The sequence below is a fragment of the Rattus rattus genome, chromosome 5, assembly GCF_011064425.1.
Source record: "Rattus rattus isolate New Zealand chromosome 5, Rrattus_CSIRO_v1, whole genome shotgun sequence".
Taxonomy (NCBI): Eukaryota; Metazoa; Chordata; class Mammalia; order Rodentia; family Muridae; genus Rattus; species Rattus rattus.
Window position 1 is genome coordinate 131893135 of NC_046158.1, and position 18724 is coordinate 131911858.

The window sequence follows — 18724 nt, forward strand, 5'->3', positions numbered from 1 at the left end:
TGTGATTCAATCTCAAGCCACCAAGGTGACAACTGGATTAATTATGTCACTGACTGCAATGAGTTACCTGCTTACCACTCCTCCGTTGGCAGGAAGCTCAGCACTGTCTTTAAAAACCAAGAGCAGCACGAACCCAGCCTTCACCTTCACAGCTTTATAGGTAAACACGGAGCCATAACGGAAGTGACTAAGGGATTGTGGGACTAGGCTACCTTGAATGGTAGACCAGTTTTCTGTGTCCTAAAGGCATATCTAGATGCTGGGGTCTTTGCAGATAATGCCCAGATCCCCCCAGTGCCCCATGGTACCCTCGTCAACAGTAACATCCAAGGTTACTCTGAATGCCTTTGACTGGGAGCATCTTTGACAACAGTGGGTAACTTTGTCAAGCTGTCTGTTGGAACCACACCATACACTGAATTCCCCACACTCTACTGCAGGTCAGTCCTGTTATCAAGTCACTTTCCCTGTTGGAACAGCGGTTAGCACTGGATGCACGTGGGATGATGTCACAGGTGAGGCAGGAACAAGATAGACTGAGGCCTGTCATTGGATGAGAAGGAAGGATGGGCGGGAGAAAAGTTTGAAGGAAGAGGAGGAGACAGGAATGGAAGAGGAGGGGGGACAGAGAGTAGCCTCGGGACAGCATGGAAGCTGACGTTAAGATTCCACGCTGTACCTTTACAGGTTGTTGTGAATGTTCTTAAGGCATGGATGTGTACAGGGCTTTGTATGTCTAGGTGGGCAATTATATGTTATCAATTGGATCAGAGGTTATTGTGTTGTGTGCTCTTTCGTGTGCAGATTTAAGTGTAAGGGAGTGTGGGGTGGCTGGTCTGGGCCGCCACGGAATTGGAATGTGTGCTTCTGGCAAGATATCTATCTACCAGATATCTTGGGGCATTGCGGTGTAGACCTAGTGGGGATAAAAGATACCAATTTTTTTTTTTTATAATTTTACAACAACAGATGTGTTCGTTTTATCCCCATCAGCCTTCGCTGGGCTGATGCTTCATGCCTCGGGGGCTTTCCAATAGCAACCTCGTGGTCTATGTAGAGAGATACTGATAAGGAGAGATAGGGAGTTGGTGCTCCAGACACAGTTTCTCTGTGTAGCCCTGGCTGTTGTAGAACTCTCTTTTGTAGAGCAGGATGGCCTCAAACTCAGAGATCTGCCTGCCTTTACCTCCAGAGAGCTGGGACGAAAGGCTTGTACTAGCACCGCCTGGCTGGAGGAGAGATCTTGAGAGTAGACTTAGTCTGGAGTGAGGGGGTCTGTGAGAAAGGGGTGGAGCCCTGCCAAGAGGCCTGGAGAAGCGAGGGACGGAGTCCTAATGTGAGTTTTCCCTCTCTGAACTCCCAAACATGTCCTCCAGGCCTGTGACTTACAAGTTTTGCCCGTGCTCCCAGGGACTGTTTCAGACGCTCAGTCCGCACGCCAGCCAACCGGCTGATGTTTTGCTTGGTTACCCTTTTACATCTCTCTCTGGCTCAATGCACATCCCTCTGCCCACACCACAGAAAGGCCGATAAAACTCTTGGCCAGATTCACACTGTACCTGCGTTCCAGATACCTGGATCCACTGTCCTACCTCCCACAAACCATGAGGCTTCTGCTGATGGCCCTTCCTCTCCTTGCTCTGCTACCCCAAGTGATCCCAGGTAACAGAACCATAGGAAATTACCAAAATGAAGGTCCGGTAGGCCCTGGACTGTGTGGCTCCTCTCCCTAACACACCAGCACCATTTTTCTCACTGAGACTGCATCTCTGACAAGGGTAGGACAGAGGTGGGCCATGTTCACACAGCCAGAGTTCCCCCTTGCTCCCGTTTCCACCTAAGGAACAAGGTCAGACTTTCAGCCCTGCCTGCTCTCTTTCCGGCTGGTGCAGCTCCTGAGAACATCTCACAAAGTCCACAGCCCTATGGCCTCTCTTAGATTTTTAAGTTTCGCTACCACTCTCAAGGAGGTCCTTTGTCTCCTCATGTTCTGGAATTTGGCGAATGAAATAATGTCTGCAGGATGGTTACATGGATGACAGAACCAGCTGTTTTTCTCCCATGGACTCTGAAAGTCTAGGGTTTGAAAACCATTGCTTGGGGTTGGGGATTTAGCTCAGTGGTAGAGCAAGTGCAAGGCCCTGGGTTCGGTCCCCAGCTCCGAAGGGGGAAAAAAAAAAAAAAGAAAACCATTGCTTTTTAAAGGGTACCCAAAAGCATGACTAAAAACCCTGACGCTCTTGTTCTAGAAAACCTACCTCCTCAAACCATAGTCATGAGGTGGATTTCCTCCTTATCTAGTTGTTTACATTTATTCATTTATTTACTTTTGCTTGGGGGAAGGGAGGAGAGCACATCTGTGTGTGCCACAGTGCGCGTACACAGTCAGAGAAACAAACTGTGGAAGTCCGTCCTCTCCCTCCATTGATAGTGTCTTGGGGTCAACTCAGGTCTACCAGGCTAAATAGCAAGAGCCCCAGGTGAGTTTCTTGATGTGGGTAGCTTGTCACAGGTCTGGGGAGCTTTGTAGCGACTCTGGAGAAGCATGGAATTATCAAGCTATCGCTAGGAAGGAGCCTAACGGCCGTGCCTCTTACATTGGTCCCAGTATTATTTGTGGAATGCCAGGCTCATAGCCATTTTATAGCAGTAACTTAAAATCGTTGGTCTCTCCTTTGGTTGTTTAGACTATAGTGCTGAGAAAAGATGCTTGAATAGATTGGGGCACTGCAGGAGAAAATGCAAAACCGGGGAAATGGTCATGGAAGCGTGCAAATATTTCCAAGTCTGCTGCGTTCTGGACGACAACGACTACAAACAAAAGGCTTCCATCACGCGGACCATGGAGAAAACCTCTACAATAGAGTACAATCTGTCCTAAGACTTCACGGATGGACTTGACATAATATAGTTGATGGAAAGATAATAAATAATAAATAAATAAATAAATAAATAAATAAATAAATAAATAAATAAAAAACCTGAGAGGTGGGTAGAGAGCCCTGTCCCTGAGGTTTATGATAGTTCCTGACTCATCAGATGTCACTCGCTCCTGTCCCAAGAATGATGGACGAAGTCATAGAAAGCACAGAGACGCCCACAATGCACAGCCACCATCACGATTGTGTAACTCTCGATAAAATCTACTGTGTAAACCAAACCAATGTTTCCAGTGGCAAAGTCTTCCGTGCTCTTGAAATGTCACCTGATCACTGCGGACCCTGTGTTCCTTATTTGCTGGTGAGCTGTGTTGGGGCTGAAGTGCTCGAGGAAAAATTCATTTCCGCACTGCATTTCTCTCTGTCCTACTGTCTTTCCGACGAGGGCTTGGGGAAACCAGAGTGTTCTTTTGTGTTAGTTTCCCTTCAGATGAAATCCTAAATCTTTCATGTATGATGCTCTCTACTAGGGTGTGAAACCTTGCTTCAGAGGCTGGAGAGATGGACTCGAGTGCTCCAGTCCCTAGCTAAGGTCTTTTCATAACTATCTAAACTGAGTGAGGTCAGACCCTTATTCTTCCTGAAACGTGAGTCTAGATCAGCGCTTCCCAGATCGTTGAACCAGACAATGGAAAGAGAAACTCCCTGCATAACAGAGAAGAAAAAAATACAAACAAAAGAAGCTCTAAACTCAGGAGGAAAACCCAAGCAAGAGAGAAGTCACAGAGAGCAAGCAAGCTAGTGCTCTAAGGGAGGCAGTGGTGGGGGAAGTGCTGCCCAGAGGTAGACTTCTGAAACTTCCAAAGAGACATTCTAGTAGTGGTTGGACCACAGCCAGCTCCCTAGAACAAGCTATGCCAAAGCCAAGCTGGGCACAGTCAGAGAAGTAGAGAAAGATACAGCCTTGGGTAGCTACTCTCCTATTGACAGTGACTAGAGAGAAACAAAATATTAGTGGGAAATAAGACATTCAAAGTCAATATTAGCTCACAGGGGTGGCACACACCTTTAGTCCCAGCAGTTGGGAGGCAGAGGCAGGTGGATCTCTATGAGTTCAAGGCCAGCCTGGTCTGCAGAGTGAGTTCCAGGACACCCAAGGCTGCACAGAGAAACCCTGTCTCGAAAAAAAACAAAGGGGGTAAAAAGTAAAAAAAAATATGATGGCTAGGGAGGTGGTTCAGTGGGTAAAGGGACTGTCCCTGGGAGCCTGAGGACCTGAGTTCAATCCCTGGACCCCACATAACAGCAGAAGGAAAGAACCAATCATATGGAGATGTCCTCCAGGCTCTACAGAAGCATGACCAGCCACCCTGTGTAGACACACATCGTATGGACACACACAATAAGAAGGGGTTGTTTGTAGAAGTAGGGGGAGAACGGAGGGAGGGGCCACGTGAGGGAGGGACTGGGAGGAGAGGGAGCTTCTATCTGGATGTAAAGTGAATAAATAAATAACTTAATGAAAAAAGTAAAATTGTGGGAGAAGTACAAACAAACATTCCATGATCAGAAGGCTAGCTACTGTCAAAGCAGGAAAAAAAGAGAATGAATTAGTTTTTTTAAAAAGATGTTGTTATTGTTTTTTTGTTTGTTTGTTTGTTTGTTTTTGCCAGGAGGTGATGGCTCACACCTTTAATTCCAGCATTTGGGAGGCAAAGGCAGGCAGATCTCTATGAGTTTGAGACCAACCTGGAACAGAGTGAGTTCTATGACAGTCAGGGGTACACAGAGAAACTCTGTCTCAGAAAAAGAAGGAGGAGAAGGAAGAGGAGGAGGAGGAGGAGAAAAAGGAGAAGATAGATATATATTGGGAATTAAAAGACCTTAGCAGTTTTGGAGAAGGGAATGTATTATTCAAATTCCTTCTGCAGTGACCACCAAGCCAATCTTAGCCTCACAATCTGAAGCCGTGGCCAGACAGCCCCCTCTAAGTCTAGCAGCTCTGCTTAGAAGCTCTCCCAGGCTTAATCAACTGTGTCTTCAAGAAGATACACCTGGGGATGGGGATTTAGCTCAGGGGTAGAGCACTTGCCTAGCAAGGGCAAGGCCCTGGGTCCGGTCCCCAGCTCCGAAAAAAAAAAAAAAAGAAAAGAAAAGAAAAAAAAAAGAAGAAGATAACACCTGTCCCATCGGTGCCTCCCTGGGTCCATAGCATAGACCGTCATAGCTCTTTCCAAGTCCTTAACTTCCTTCCCTGGTCTCCACTGCTCTCTCCCTCCTTCAGTGCCTGGTTGGGTTCCTCTCTGAAAGTCACTCTGAAGCCCAGACCCTTCTCCCATGGGGTTGCATCCAGAATGGGACAGACTCCCCACCGTGTGAAACCCAGCCTCCCACCAGTGGAGGGAAAATAATCACACATTGTCAGATGCATACATTTTAATAAGGAGGTAGGCTGCAGGGCCAGCTTCTCTGGAAGTCTGTGCATGGCGTACCAGCATTCACGGTATTCTTGGCCAGTGTTTCTCATAAGACCAGTTAGTGTTGTCCTCTACGCCTGTCAGGCTGATCCTCACATGGGACTGGAGGCAGCATATCTGGTAAGTTCTGCAGTAGAAGTAGGCCTGTTCACCCTTTTTGCAGGAAGGCCTACAGAATCCTCTGTTGCCCATGCATTGAAGGGTAGGAGTTTTGCCTGACCAAGAGAGAGAGAGAAAGAGAGAGGGAGGGAGGGAGGGAGGAGGAGAGGGAGAGGGGGAAAGAGAGAGGGGGGAGAGAGAGAGAGAGAGAGAGAGAGAGAGAGAGAGAGAGAGAATAATTAATTTCTGTTTACCAGTGACATAGACTGGGGGAGTCGGGAGCATATGAAAAAAACCTAAAGGGTGACAGCGAGTGCCACAGAGGGACAGAGTCAGTGTCCTGTCCTCTATCTGTCCTACTATGTGCAGGTCGAGGCTCTGGACATTAGCATGACAAATGCAACCAGGTTCCACTACAAAAACCAACATGGAGACAGTGCAGACAGAGAGAGGGCTCAGAAGTAAACTCACAGCTAGGGACACAAGGGGTCACAACTGTTCGTTCGCTGTGAGGAGAAGACAATCCAGTACCTGCTGCTGGCAGCCCTGAGTATGGGGGTGCAGGGATTTGGACTAGGTCTGCATCTCTTGTCAGAACAAGGTCCTTTCCAAACAGGTACATGCCCAAAGGATCATGCAACACCTCCAGGGCTACCAGGCCCCACAGCGCCCCTGAGGGACACACAAAAGAGAGAATCCCCCCGCCCAGCTAGGATGGAGTCAAAGGACACAAACTTAGGAGATGGAACCTCCAAGCACACTGTGGCAATGCCTCCATGTCAGGGCATAGGTCAGGATCTTGTAACACACAAAATGCCCAGGTCTCTGTGAAAAATCACTCCTCACAGCCAAGATAATCACATGCCAAATTAAAAAATGATAATCAACCAGGCTTCAGATTCTGCTTTGTTCAGAGCAGCAGGGGTTCATCTCTCCTCATTCTGAACTGTACTCATGGATGCACATAGTGGGTTGTTTAACCATTCCTGGATTTAGGAGCATTTTTTGTCCCCATTTGTGTGTGTGTGTGTGTGTGTGTGTGTGTGTGTGTACGTGTATGTGCATACATATGGATGGCAGATCTCAACCCTGGTTGTTGTTCTCAGAAGCAGTCTAGCTTGTGTTTCGGAGACAGGGTCTCTCAATGGAACCTGACCTGGGTCATTTGGGCTGGCCTGCTTGGCGAGAACCCTGAGATCCTCCTGTCTCTGTGCTTCCAACACTGAGGGGACAGACTCACTCCGCCATGTTCATCTTTGTGGGAATCCGAACCCAAGTTCTCAAGCCTGCACAGCAAGCACTTTTACCACCGAGCCACCTCGCCCACAAATCGACCTCCTTAAAACATTCTGGTTAAAACCATGAGCTTCGGGGCTGGAGAGATGGCTCAGTGCCTAAGAGCATTTGCTATTCTCGCAGAGGACCTGGTTTTAGTTCCCGGCACTCACATAATGACTCATAACCATCTCTAACTCCAATTCTAGAGGACCAGTTCCCTTTCCTGAACCCTCTGAGCACCAGGCATACACATGGCGCACATACACACATGCAGGCAAAACACCCAGACACGAACCAAGAAAATTAAAACAATGAAAGACCCTGCCTCCAATAAATAAATGTGGCGGGTCTGGAGAGATGTTTCAGGGAGCAGAGGACCCATCTGAGTTCAATCCCCAGTACCCACACGATGGCTCACAACTCTCTATAATGCGATCTGATGCCCTCTTCTGGCATGCAGGTGTACATGCACACAGAGCACTCACATACATAAAATACATTTTTAAACTGATAGAGAAAGACACCTGACATGCCAACTTCTGGGTGAGAACACATATGTCACATTATAAATTCACCATATATGCACATACGTGTGTGTGTGCACGCACACACACACACACACACACACACACACACACACACACACACACACAGAATGGCAGTTTGTAAAACAAACCAGATCTTAGTTTGGAGAAAGGAAATCAGCCTACAAAGATGAGATTAAAATCCCGGGAGGGAATTCACATGAAGGCCCTCATCGTATGTCTGGATACCTAAAAGAGACTAATAAAGCCAGCAAGAGATAAGTAAAATATATTCTATGTTCTTTTGTGAAACAGCTCTCTGGGATGACCCTGTTGGCATCCACCTTTCTTGGACTCCTCAGAATTCTGTAGAAACATGGCAGCTGTAGGGTAGGTGGCCACCATCAGCCCAGCACTCCTCCACCACATCCTCAGACCTGTTACATGAAGGAGTTGCTCATGAGGACACGTGATCCGAGAGCTCCACCGTGGCTCCTGGAAACAGAATGTGATTATCTCTTCTCCCCCTGCCTCCTGGTACATGCCAGAAGGCTCTGTGGGTGAGCCTAGGGAATGGCCCATGTAACTTCTGGAAGTAGCCGCAGGGGTTTTTGGACAGTCAACATCAGGCCTGATCAAAGTGCAAGCCTGAAGGCAGAGTGGGCATCAGTGAACCAGTATCTTCTCACCCTGTGGAGGGGAATTTAGAGGAGGCCCAAGCAGGGCAGTGGGAAGGGTCACGTTTCCTAGAACATTCTCTTCCTGTATCACAATGAACTTTTGTCTTGAATGCTTAGGCCATGCTTCTGGAGTCCCCCAGGCTTTGACCTCATCTCTAATAGCAAATAGGGATGAACAACTGTGTTGTGTAAATGAGGCCCCAAGACCAGGGTTTGAAGGCACCCGGTCTCACAGATTCCTCATCAGGATCCTTAAAGTCCCAGTTTCTAACCGTGTCAATTTTCCATCCCTTGCCACACCCTGCCACAGTCAGGGAAGACCAGCAGCATTTATTCATAACAGGCTTACAGAAACTGGCACGATGACAGATGGTGGCGTTTGCTGGCCACTTGGACCCCATGCTCTGAGCCTGTTAAAATCTTACTGCAACCCCGAGCTACACAATGCTGAGGTTCTGACTGGATTATACACAGGGTCCATCAGAGACGAAAGGCAGAACTGTGACGGGTAAGCAAGCGAACCATTGGGGGGGGAGACAGAGAGACAGAGAGACAGAGAGACAGAGAGACAGAGACAGAGACAGAGAGAAAGACAGAGACAGAGAGACAGAAAGACAGAGAGAGACAGAGACACAGAGACAGAGAGACAGAGAGAGAGAAAAAGAGAGAAAGAGAGAGATAGAAACAGAGAGACAGAGAGACACAGAGACAGAGAGACAGAGAGACAGAGAGAGAGAGAGAAAGAGAGAGGAAGAGAGATAGAGAAAAAGAGAGAAAGAGAGAGATAGAAACAGAGAGACAGAGAGACAGAGGAGACAGAGAGACAGAGACAGAGAAAGACAGAGACAGAGACACAGAAAGACAGAGAGAAACAGAGAGAGACAGAAACAGAGAGACAGAGACAGAGACACAGAGAGACAGAGAGAAACAGAGAGAGACAGAGACACAGAGACAGAGACAGAGACAGAGAGACAGAGACAGAGACAGAGACAGAGAGACAGAGACAGAGACAGAGACAGAGAGACAGAGACGGAGACAGAGAGACAGAGAGACAGAGGCAAAGAGACAGAGACAGAGACAGAGAGACAGAGACAGAGAGACAGACAAAGAGACAGAGAGACAGAGACACAGAGAGAGACACAGAGATAGAGAGACAGAGGAGACAAAGAGAAACAGAGAGACAGAGACAGAGACACAGAGAGAGACACAGAGACAGAGACACAGAGACAGAGAGACAGACACAAACAGAGAGACAGAGAGAGAGAGAGAGAGAGAGAGAGAGAGAGAGAGAGAGAGAGAGAGAACTCAAAACGAAGTGTGAGGGAGCTCAACTAAGACTAAGTTGTAGGTGCTTTTCATATTTGGAAACTTTCTAACCCTTTCTAGCTGTGAGCCCTTGAACATTAGAAGGTATTTCAGCTGATGGCCCTAGAAATCCAAAGATTCGGGTTCCACTCAGCCCCTGCCCACCCTTGGACATCTTTTCCAAAGACGAACCAGCAGTCTAGGCAACGGAAGTTCTGTGAAGCCTGTGGGTCTGCCCACCCTGTGCTCCCCCGGTTTATGTATGTCTCAATAGGAGACTGGCAGGTGACAGCATCTGCAACAATGTGCTCCTTCCTCACCCTCTTGCCAAGATCCAGTCCTGGTGGCTTCTCTCTACCACCTCCAAACTCATCCTTCCATCTCCCCACCTCAGTCCATCATGACTGACAGACACAAAACACAATTCTGTGGTTTAATGTGTGGAGACTAAAAACAAGAATCCACGTCCTTTCTACCCACAGTAAGGTCTTTTCTTCCTTCTTAGATTTTTGTGGACATCATAGGAATGGTCCAGCCAAGGATTCCATCAGTGATCATAGTAGGGCTATGACCCTGAGTAAACTCAGGGGCACTGCAGTGTCTGTGATGTGGGCAGCATATGTCACTCCTCACAATGCTTGCATACCACCGGCACTGTCTGTCCTCCAATGTCCATCTTTGGGGCACAGGAACAATTGTTAGGTGTGAGTTAGTATTGCTCAAGTGACAGGCAAGGAGCAGCAGAGGACAGGAGGACCGGGGGAAACAGACCCACACAGCTGGGTGAGCAGTGCGGTCCCGGGTCCCAGGAAAGGTGAATGTGGATCTGAGAGGGAGGGTGACTGCTCTTAGAAACTTTCAGGAACTACCCCTCCCTCTTTGTGACAGAATCTCTATTCCTAGCCTGAAACGCAGTATGCTGAGCAAGCTGGCCTCAGACTCAAAGAAATTCACCTGCCTCTGCCTCTGCCCCTCTGCTGCCTCTGCCTCTGCCTCTGCCTCTGCCTCTGCCTCTGCCTCTGCCTCTGCCTCTGCCTCTGCCTCTGCCTCTGCCTCTGCCTCTGCCTCTGCCTCTGCCTCTGCCTCTGCCTCTGCCTCTGCCTCCTGCCTCTGCCTCTGCCTCTGCCTCTGCCCTGCCTCTGCCCCTCTGCCTCTGCCCCTCTGCCTCTGCCTCTGCCTCTGCCTCTGCCTCTGCCTCTGCTCTGCCTCTGCCTCTGCCTCTGCCCCTCTGCCTCTGTCTCTGCTTCTGCCTCTGCCTCTGCCTCCAGTGCTGGGATTAAATATGTGTGCCACCACATCCAGCCAAGGACCGTCTTTTTCAAAGTTTCTCCCCATCAATCACCCTGCCCTCCAACGTGCTAGTACGTCCTCCAGAGTAAATGTGTGTTGGTAACAGTCCTACCTAGTGGAGCCCAGGTACAATGGGAAAGGGACAGTGCCCATCTGTTTCAATTGTGGACAGAGGAGACTCCATCACATTACAGACAGAGCCAGCTCCTCAAGAGCTAGTGACAGGAGTCCGCAAACCTCAGCTCCAGCCACAGCCCAGTGTTCAATCCTCCATGATCTCTTCCTCACCAAGTTAAAACTCAAGACCCAGTCAGGCTCCTACCTTGGCAAACTCAAGGATCTCTGAGGCCTCACTCCAAGCCAAACCCAAATCTAATAAAGTCACCAACCCAGTACCCAGAAGCTGCCCGAGCTGAATCGAAACACCCTGCACTCCACTCACCTCCACCTCAGCCCAAGTCTAGCCTAGTGCCAGCAACAGCACCACTCAAGCCAAGCACCTCCATCTGGAGCCCCGTTGTCAGGAAAACCAGGCCCTCACCTTCCGTTCATGCTTCACTCTCTCTGTGACCCCAGGCCCTGGTTGCTCCCTCATCAAGAATCACCCCTAGCCCAGTCTCCACCAAAGAACAATCCTTCACCCTCAGCACTCTCCTAAGTTCCCACCAGAACGCCACTCTGGCCTCGATTACCAGATGCCCCGCAAACATCTCTCATGGAACTACTTAAACAAAAAAGGTTTTGAGAAAAGACATAGACAGACAGACAGACAGACAGACACAGAGAGAGAGAGAGAGAGAGAGAGAGAGAGAGAGAGAGAGAGAGAGAAGAGAGAGAGAGAATGCATGGCAGAATCTTGGGGTACCCTTCAAAGCTGCATGAAATGGGGAAAGGCTTGGGTGTCGCCCCTGTGAGAGTGAAGGAAAGAAACCCAGAGACCTCTTGCTCCTGCTTCCTCTTGCTCTCTCCTGCCACCTTGTCCCCTTTCTCCCTGTTCCCCTCCCCACTTCTCTCCATGTGCTCATGGCTGGCCTCTACTCCTCTACTCCTCTCCCCCCTCTTCTCCTCCCCCTCCCCTCCTCCTCTAGTCTTCTACTTCTCTCTCTCTCTCTCTCTCTCTCTCTCTCTCTCTCTCTCTCTCTCTCTCTCTCTCTGCCCCTACTACCCCCTTAACTCCCCTCCCCATGCCCTAAATAAACTCTATTCTATACTATGGAAAAATACAGGGACAGGACCCCAGGCCCGTAAAGAACCCATATTACCTGACATTACCAGTTCCGCTGTCACAAATATGGCAAGAAGCAGGAGAACCAGCTTCATGGCGGCAGCTCCCGGGGTGAAGGTGATGACTGGACTGCAGGGAATAGGAGCAGCATTCGCTGAGGTAGGGATGAGCCTCCTCTTATCAGCAGGGCTGTGGGTGGTGACTTGGGACAGGGGGGATTTGTACAAGGTCAGCCAGCAGACTGAAGGACAGTGTGAACAGCAGAAGTCTCCGCACGAAACGAGAGAAAGAAAGCAGATGGCACCTATGCCAGGCATGACCTTCGCTGTCCTAGGAAGGGCAAGATGAACTGAAGCTGGTTGGACTTTTAAGGCCCATGTTCATTAACCCAGGAACACGTGTCAAGAAACACTTAAGTTTTAAGAGTTATTCATTCTTAGCTTTCTTCCCTTTTTTCCCCCACACACAGGTGTATGTCTCACGAAATGTTGAATCCTCCGGTTTGTTCCACACCAGAGCCTCAGAGCTTCCTGGGACAGCTGCTGCCAGTGCCTGTCTTACCAGGCGTCTCTCACGGGGGCCAGGCTGGCTCTGAACTACAGTAAGTTCTCTTGCAGCCTTCACCGGTTCACATGAGACTTTCACATTTATCATACATATTTCGTCTTGGTTTCTCTCCCTGAGATGCTGGGAACTGGGCATAACTTGTGTCCTTTGGAGGAATGTGGCCTAGAAGTTTCTCAGTGTCGGGAGGCGGAGCCTTTAACAGGTAGGGCCACCTAGAACTGGGCATAGGGCTCCATGGATAAAGTATTTGTTGTGTAAACGTGAAGACTTGAGTTTGGATCCCCAACATTCACAAAAAAGTCAGGCTCAGTGGTGAACATCTGTAATCCAGGAGCAGGGGAAGCCAAGACACAGACCCTCTGGCCATCCAGGCAGTTCACCAAGGCCCAGGTATACACACACACACACACACACACACACACACACACACACACACACACACACACACACACACCAAGGCAGGGCCTAGTACAAGGTTATAAAGTCATGGGACTTCACAGTCGGAAGATGTGAGGGACTCCACTTAGATCTCAAGGAAGTGTGAGCTTGACCTCCGGTCGCCTCCGGCTTCCTGCTTTGCCATGTGAGCCTCGCCTCTGGGATGCCCAGCCACCACAAGGCCCCAAGTGAGGTGGGACAGGTGAGGACAGCTAATCAAGGAATGTCTGCCTTCCCAACGGATTTCAGTGAATCTCTGTTCTTTAGGAAGTATACACCCTTGGCTATTTAGCAATATTTAACTCTTAACTGTTTCATAAAACAGACTATTACAGTTTATCACACTACTGCAGAATTCCACGTGGCGCATCACCGTATTAACGCAGCGGTTTTAGTAGGTATTGCTTCCAAACAACAAACAACGATTCCAAACCACGATGATTTTTTTTTCTTTCATTTCTGTGTGTGGATCAGTGCAGCAGCTTCAAAGTCAGCAGAGAGCTGGGGTCTGCTGACTTCTCCATGTACAGTAGTACCTGCTGATCCGGAAGCTGCTCCAACTCCTACCACTAAGGAGCAGGGGCGGAGGTGCGGTGTGTGTGAGAGAGAGAGAGAGAGAGAGTGTGTGTGTGTGTGGCCTGAGTGTGTGTGTGCGTGTGTGTGTGTGTGTGTGTGTGTGTGTGAGAGAGAGAGAGAGAGAGAGAGAGAGAGAGAGTGAGAGAGGTGTGTGTGTGTGTGTGTGTGTGTGTGTATGTGTGTGTGTGTGTGTGTGTGTGTGTGTGAGAGAGAGAGAGAGAGAGAGAGAGAGAGAGAGAGAGAGAGAGTCGTTTCTTTGAAAAATGCCTTCAGAAGTGGCACACGCTGTTTTCCATCCACTGCCCAGAACCCATTTCCACCAAAGCCAGCTCTCCAGGATACACTGTGAATATTCTTCTTTATTCTAGGCAGTGACAGCTTGCTAAAAGTCAGGATCTGACTCACTGAAAAGACCAGCATTGAGGAGAACTAGTGATGCTTGGGACCTGGCTTTATATGCAGAGTAATATTTAACAAACATTTGCAGACTTAATATATAAGAGCTTCTACTCCACTTAGTAAATAATTGTTATAACTTTAATTTTTTAGTGTATTTTTAATGATCGTTCTTAAAAGCTTTAACCTCCTTTTAGCCCACCACCCACCAGAGGTAGTGAAAAAGAAGGGATAGGGGGAAGTGGACCTGTTTAGAAAGATTCTTCGGAGCAACTCGCATCTGTGTTGTCTGGAAATGGGCAGTTCGGTTCACAGGTTAACAGCAGCAGCTCAATCCATTTCGCAGACTCTTCGTGGATATACAAGCAATGCAGTCCGGTAGAGTCAGGTTAGTAACAGAGGTGACACTGTCTAGCAGAGATAGCCAGGCCTCAGCCTCAGCTGGAGTCAGCAGGAGACGTGTCTCAGCTATGCCTCTCTCAAGGAAGCGATCAGCGAAGACATGAGACCCACAAGGGTTGCACAGCTAGCTCTATAAGCGAGCCTAGCTCGGCCTCTGTCACTGTCCACAGAGTCCTATTTATACCCTCCAAACATCACTTGTTCCTCCTTGGGTCCTGCCTCAGCACGTGCGTCTGTCTCAGCCGACATCACTCTGTCAATCAGCCTGAGTCCTTGGAATTGGCAGGAAACTGCAGCACACCACCAGTGGGTTTAGTGCATTTCCCTCTAAGGCATCTCTACAAATGCAGTTCAACTACACACTGAAAGGCAGACCAGTGCATGTGCGGTGTAGCGAAGACTCCTTCATCACGTGTCCTTTGACGTGCTTGCTTTAGCAGAGCATCCCCTCTCCTGTGTCTGCTTCAGCGAAGTCCCTTCTCGAGTCTGCCTTAGCCTTTCACACCTGTGTCGACTTGAATGAAATGTTCCTCCACATGTTTGCCCACCATCCAACTGACTTTCCAAAGAACCCTCAAGTTTCCCCTTCAGGTTATAGATAATCAATAGCTTGCATTGGTGATGCTGGGAGAGCAATCACGTGGGAAGGGTGTCAGAGTCCTTCCAGGGCCAAGCAGTTCACTAGATTTGGGGATAGCAATGTCTGCTTCCTGCTTTGTTGGGGTCTTTTTAATTTTTTAAACTTACCTTTAGTGTGTTGTGGTGTGCGTGTGTGTGTGTGTGTGTGTGTGTGTGTGTGTGTGTGTGTGTGTGCATGTGCAAGTTGAGCTCAGAGGACAACCTGTGAGAGTCAGTTCTCCATTTCCTCCATGTAAGTCCTGGGGATGGACCTCAGATGATAAGGCTTGGGAATAAACAGCTTTCCCTGCTGACCCTGTTGTGATCCTCAAGTGATAAGGGAACACCCATGCAGGATGGGCCGGCAGGAAGTCAGGACATCTCAGTGGGGAAGGAGGGGGGAGCAGGTGAGTGAGGGGGAGAAGCCAGGTCCTGAGGGCTGAAGGCTGAGGGCTGGAGAAGAGGCCAAGTCTACAGAAGAGCTGGGCCTGTGACACACCTGGAGAGCTGAGGGGAGACTTGTAGCCTGAAGTGAGGGGAGATTTGGCCCAAAGCTGAGCCACATGACCTGTGCCCTTCAGTACACCATTCCACATACAAGGTATAACTGCGAGTGCTTACAAGCACGTGTCTTAGCTGCACTTCCTTGGGAAAGTTCTTTAACCTCTCTGAACCTATTTTGTCAGCTATAAAATTGTAGTAACAATGCTTTACAAAGTTGACACAAAGAATAAGCAAATGGGCAAGCACAAAGCCAAGGATGACCCCTGAACCCTCCTTACCGGGTTGTGCATATCTACAGAGCTCATTTTACTGGACCAGGGGTCTTCAGCCTGCGTGTTCCAGGTCATCCCTCACGATAACTCTTTCCTGCACTTCATAAGCCCTCTCCTGTTGGAACAGGACAACGTGACCGTGCTGTGGTAGATCAGGAAAATGGTCTTTATTCCCCTCAGGAGATACTGAGAAAGATGACTCAGTGGCTGTCTGGGTGTCTAGGCTCATATTTGTGCTGAATGGGGAGCGTGTGTGTGTGTGTGTGTGTGTGTGTGTGTGCTCATGCATAAGTGTGGATGTTCAAACTGTATGTATTTTGGTAGTTCTTGGGTATTTTGTATGTATAGGATGTGGGTGTGTACATTTAGGCTGCCAAGTGGTTTACATGGAGACACACAGCTGGTGGCTGAGTAGATCTTTACCACATCCCTCTGTTCTCAGACCTCTAAACACAGGGTCTACCTCACTCCCCTCTGGATCCCGTGACTCTGGAACCTGACTTGGGAAGTTTGCTACGGAGCTGGAGGTGTGGCAGACAGCTAGGAGGAGCAGCCGAAGGAGACGTGAGGAGCAGGGGCTGCCATTGTAGCACTGCGCCAATAAGGGAGGAAGTGAGCTTTGACCAGAAGGACAACTTGGTAGTGATTGCTTCGTGGTGTCTGTGGGAGGCAAGATGAGAACGAACTTTAGCATCCGACTTTAAAAGTCTCCCACGTAGGAACAGCTCGGCCTGACCAGCTCTGAAGGCCACCCCACCCTCAACCCTTCATTGTCTTTGAGCCCTACATGGAGGAGAGGAGAAAACACTGGTTATCAAGTTCCCAGGAAGGGACCTGCGCAGAACTTCAACCTGACTTCAGGGGCTCCTCTCTCTAGAGCCATTATGTAGATGACGAAGTCTTTGATGACGATTCTTCCCCCTGGGCATTCATACTCCATCTGACCGAGGTCCTGCGGGCCTTTGGCTCCAGGGAGATCGAGGGCAACATGGATGGCCAAGGTCTCAGTATGGTGAGGGTATCCTGGAGGGTATCCTGTGCCAATCCTCCACACCAGCACCACTGGTGAAGACAGATTCCAGGGTGAAGTATTTTACCTACAAACTTTTGCATGTGTGGTGCTGAGGGTCATGCTGAATACACACATGTATTACCAACCAACTACATCTTCAAAATAGTAAGAGAAACACTGATCGATCTATCACCCTCAGATCTTAGGAAATGATATATTGATTTTATTTACTGGTAGGGTGTTCATTATCCATTTTTATTGGGCTCATGCCCTTCTGTTCTCAGCTCAACCCTCCCAGGACCTCCTGTGTCTAGGCATGAGGGTCCCAGTCCTTAGCCATGATCTTGTGTGGGGAGTCGCGCACACTTTGAGTGAACATGTGAAGCCCAGAACTGTCAACGTATGACATGGGAACAGCCACATTAAGGACCAAGACCTCAGACCCACAGAAAGTCGGGAAAATCTTTCCCCTGGGTCAGATTTGGAAAAGCAAAGCCTTTCTCCGTCCCAAGTACAAGTGTTTACAGATGATTGATCAGTGTGTGCAAAACCTAGCAACTGCGGCTTCCTCCTCCCCAAAGTTACTGTTCTGACACTGGTCATAGAGCTGGTGGGGGCATGAGGCTCTGTGTGGGCCCCACTGGTACTGAGGGCCCAGGGGACTCCTGGAGAGTCATGGTTCTCTGTCTGCGTCGAAGGCCTGAAGAAGCTGGTTCCAATATCAGCAAAGGAAATCGGTGGTGGCAACGGGATAAATTAACTTGGGAGAGAGACGGGGGAGGCCAACAGAGCAAACAGTAAATAATCTTTCTTCTCCCCTGGTTTTTTTTAAGTCTGGATTGTTCCCAGACTGTACCATCCACATTGGGAAGGGTCGCCCTGCGTCAATGAAGAGCATCCCCCACAGATGCACCCACAGTCTACAGGCCAACCTGAGGTAGACGGTTCCTCTGAAATCCACTGATTGGGTGGACACGCCTGAGAGGGCACCCACTTGAAAGGGCTTCCTTGTGTTTAGGTCCCTAACAAAGATGGGGGTAGGGGCAGGCAAGGAGCAGTTTTCCTGGCTACCCCTGAAATGTGAGTGCGCACGCACACACACACACACACACACACACACACACACACACACACACACACACACACACACACATTCCCTCACACACACAGTTTCAGTTTCCCAACTTAAAAAAGGAAGCCCGCTCAGAGCACAAGGCCTGACTTCTCTTCCTCAAAGGCTGAGAAGAAAAGGATTGTGTGTGCATAGATGTCCACTAAATAAAGTGGAGAAAAATGACCAGGTAAATAAATTCTACCTCAAACTGGAGTTAGAGAAGGTTGTGGGCTGCCATGCGGGTGCTGGGACTGGAATCCAGAACAGCACTGAGCCATCTCTACAGCCCCTACGTTCCATTTTAAGCCTGTCCCCTTCACACACCATTGCTATACCACTTTGTCTTTAGTGAGGGAAGGGGACATTTGGGGTTGAAATCACAGGTCACTGTAGTGCCTGGTGCCTGGTCTGCCAAGGGTCCACCCAGCATAGCAACAACAAGAAAAAAGGTCACCCTTGTCTAGGACTAGAGTAGGATGAGACATGTGGTTCAAGAGGTGACATTTTAGAAAACACTAGCCTGAAAGTACCCCAAGAGGAAAAAAGTACCCCAAGAATCAGAGTTCTTAGCCCAAAGCCTCTCCTCCCTATGTGGTAGGCCTAGCTCTGGCAAAGGGAAACCCCCTATGGAGGGCAAAGCTGGTAGCATTGTTCACTCAAAATGGCCATAGGCTCCTCTTCCAACCCAGCTTCTGACCATCTGGGAGTGTGTCTGTCCTTTGCGTATTGGCAGAAAGGAGAATCATCTCCCACCATAGAAGGTGCTAAAGGCCCCAGCCTGGCTGCTACACACCTATAATCCCAGCACTCAGGAGGCTGAGGCAAATGGGTCTTTGTGAGTTCAAGACCAGCCCGGTCTACATAGCAAGTTCCAGGACACCCAGTGTCCTGACGGCTGATTGACTTCCACTGTCATTAACTCCCAGTGCTTGCCTTTCTGACTTACCAGCCCACCGGCTTTGGTTCCTCTCCTCCCCTGATGTGCCCCTGGGTTCCCTTCCTCATCAGTATAAGACCCAGTGCAAGAGACACAGACCTCTCTACCAACTGCACATCCTCACATTAAGT

The 18724-nt window shown here is 49.1% G+C and overlaps 2 protein-coding genes across 2 annotated transcripts; one reads left to right on the forward strand and one right to left on the reverse strand.

Annotated features, from left to right (window-relative positions):
- The first annotated feature begins 1576 nt into the window (after positions 1 to 1576).
- Defb118 (defensin beta 118) lies at positions 1577 to 2906 on the forward strand. The gene is made up of 2 exons (XM_032902400.1): positions 1577 to 1662; positions 2688 to 2906. Exons 1-2 carry the CDS (start codon positions 1605 to 1607, stop codon positions 2879 to 2881), a joined length of 252 nt encoding a protein of 83 aa, XP_032758291.1. The 5' UTR covers positions 1577 to 1604; the 3' UTR covers positions 2882 to 2906.
- A 2394-nt stretch (positions 2907 to 5300) lies between these two features.
- Defb119 (defensin beta 119) lies at positions 5301 to 11903 on the reverse strand. The gene is made up of 2 exons (XM_032902402.1): positions 11795 to 11903; positions 5301 to 5571 (listed from the first exon to the last, which is right to left on the reverse strand). The coding sequence occupies exons 1-2, from the start codon at positions 11850 to 11852 to the stop codon at positions 5378 to 5380; spliced, it is 252 nt and encodes an 83-aa protein (XP_032758293.1). The 5' UTR covers positions 11853 to 11903; the 3' UTR covers positions 5301 to 5377.
- Between the last annotated feature and the right edge of the window lie 6821 nt (positions 11904 to 18724).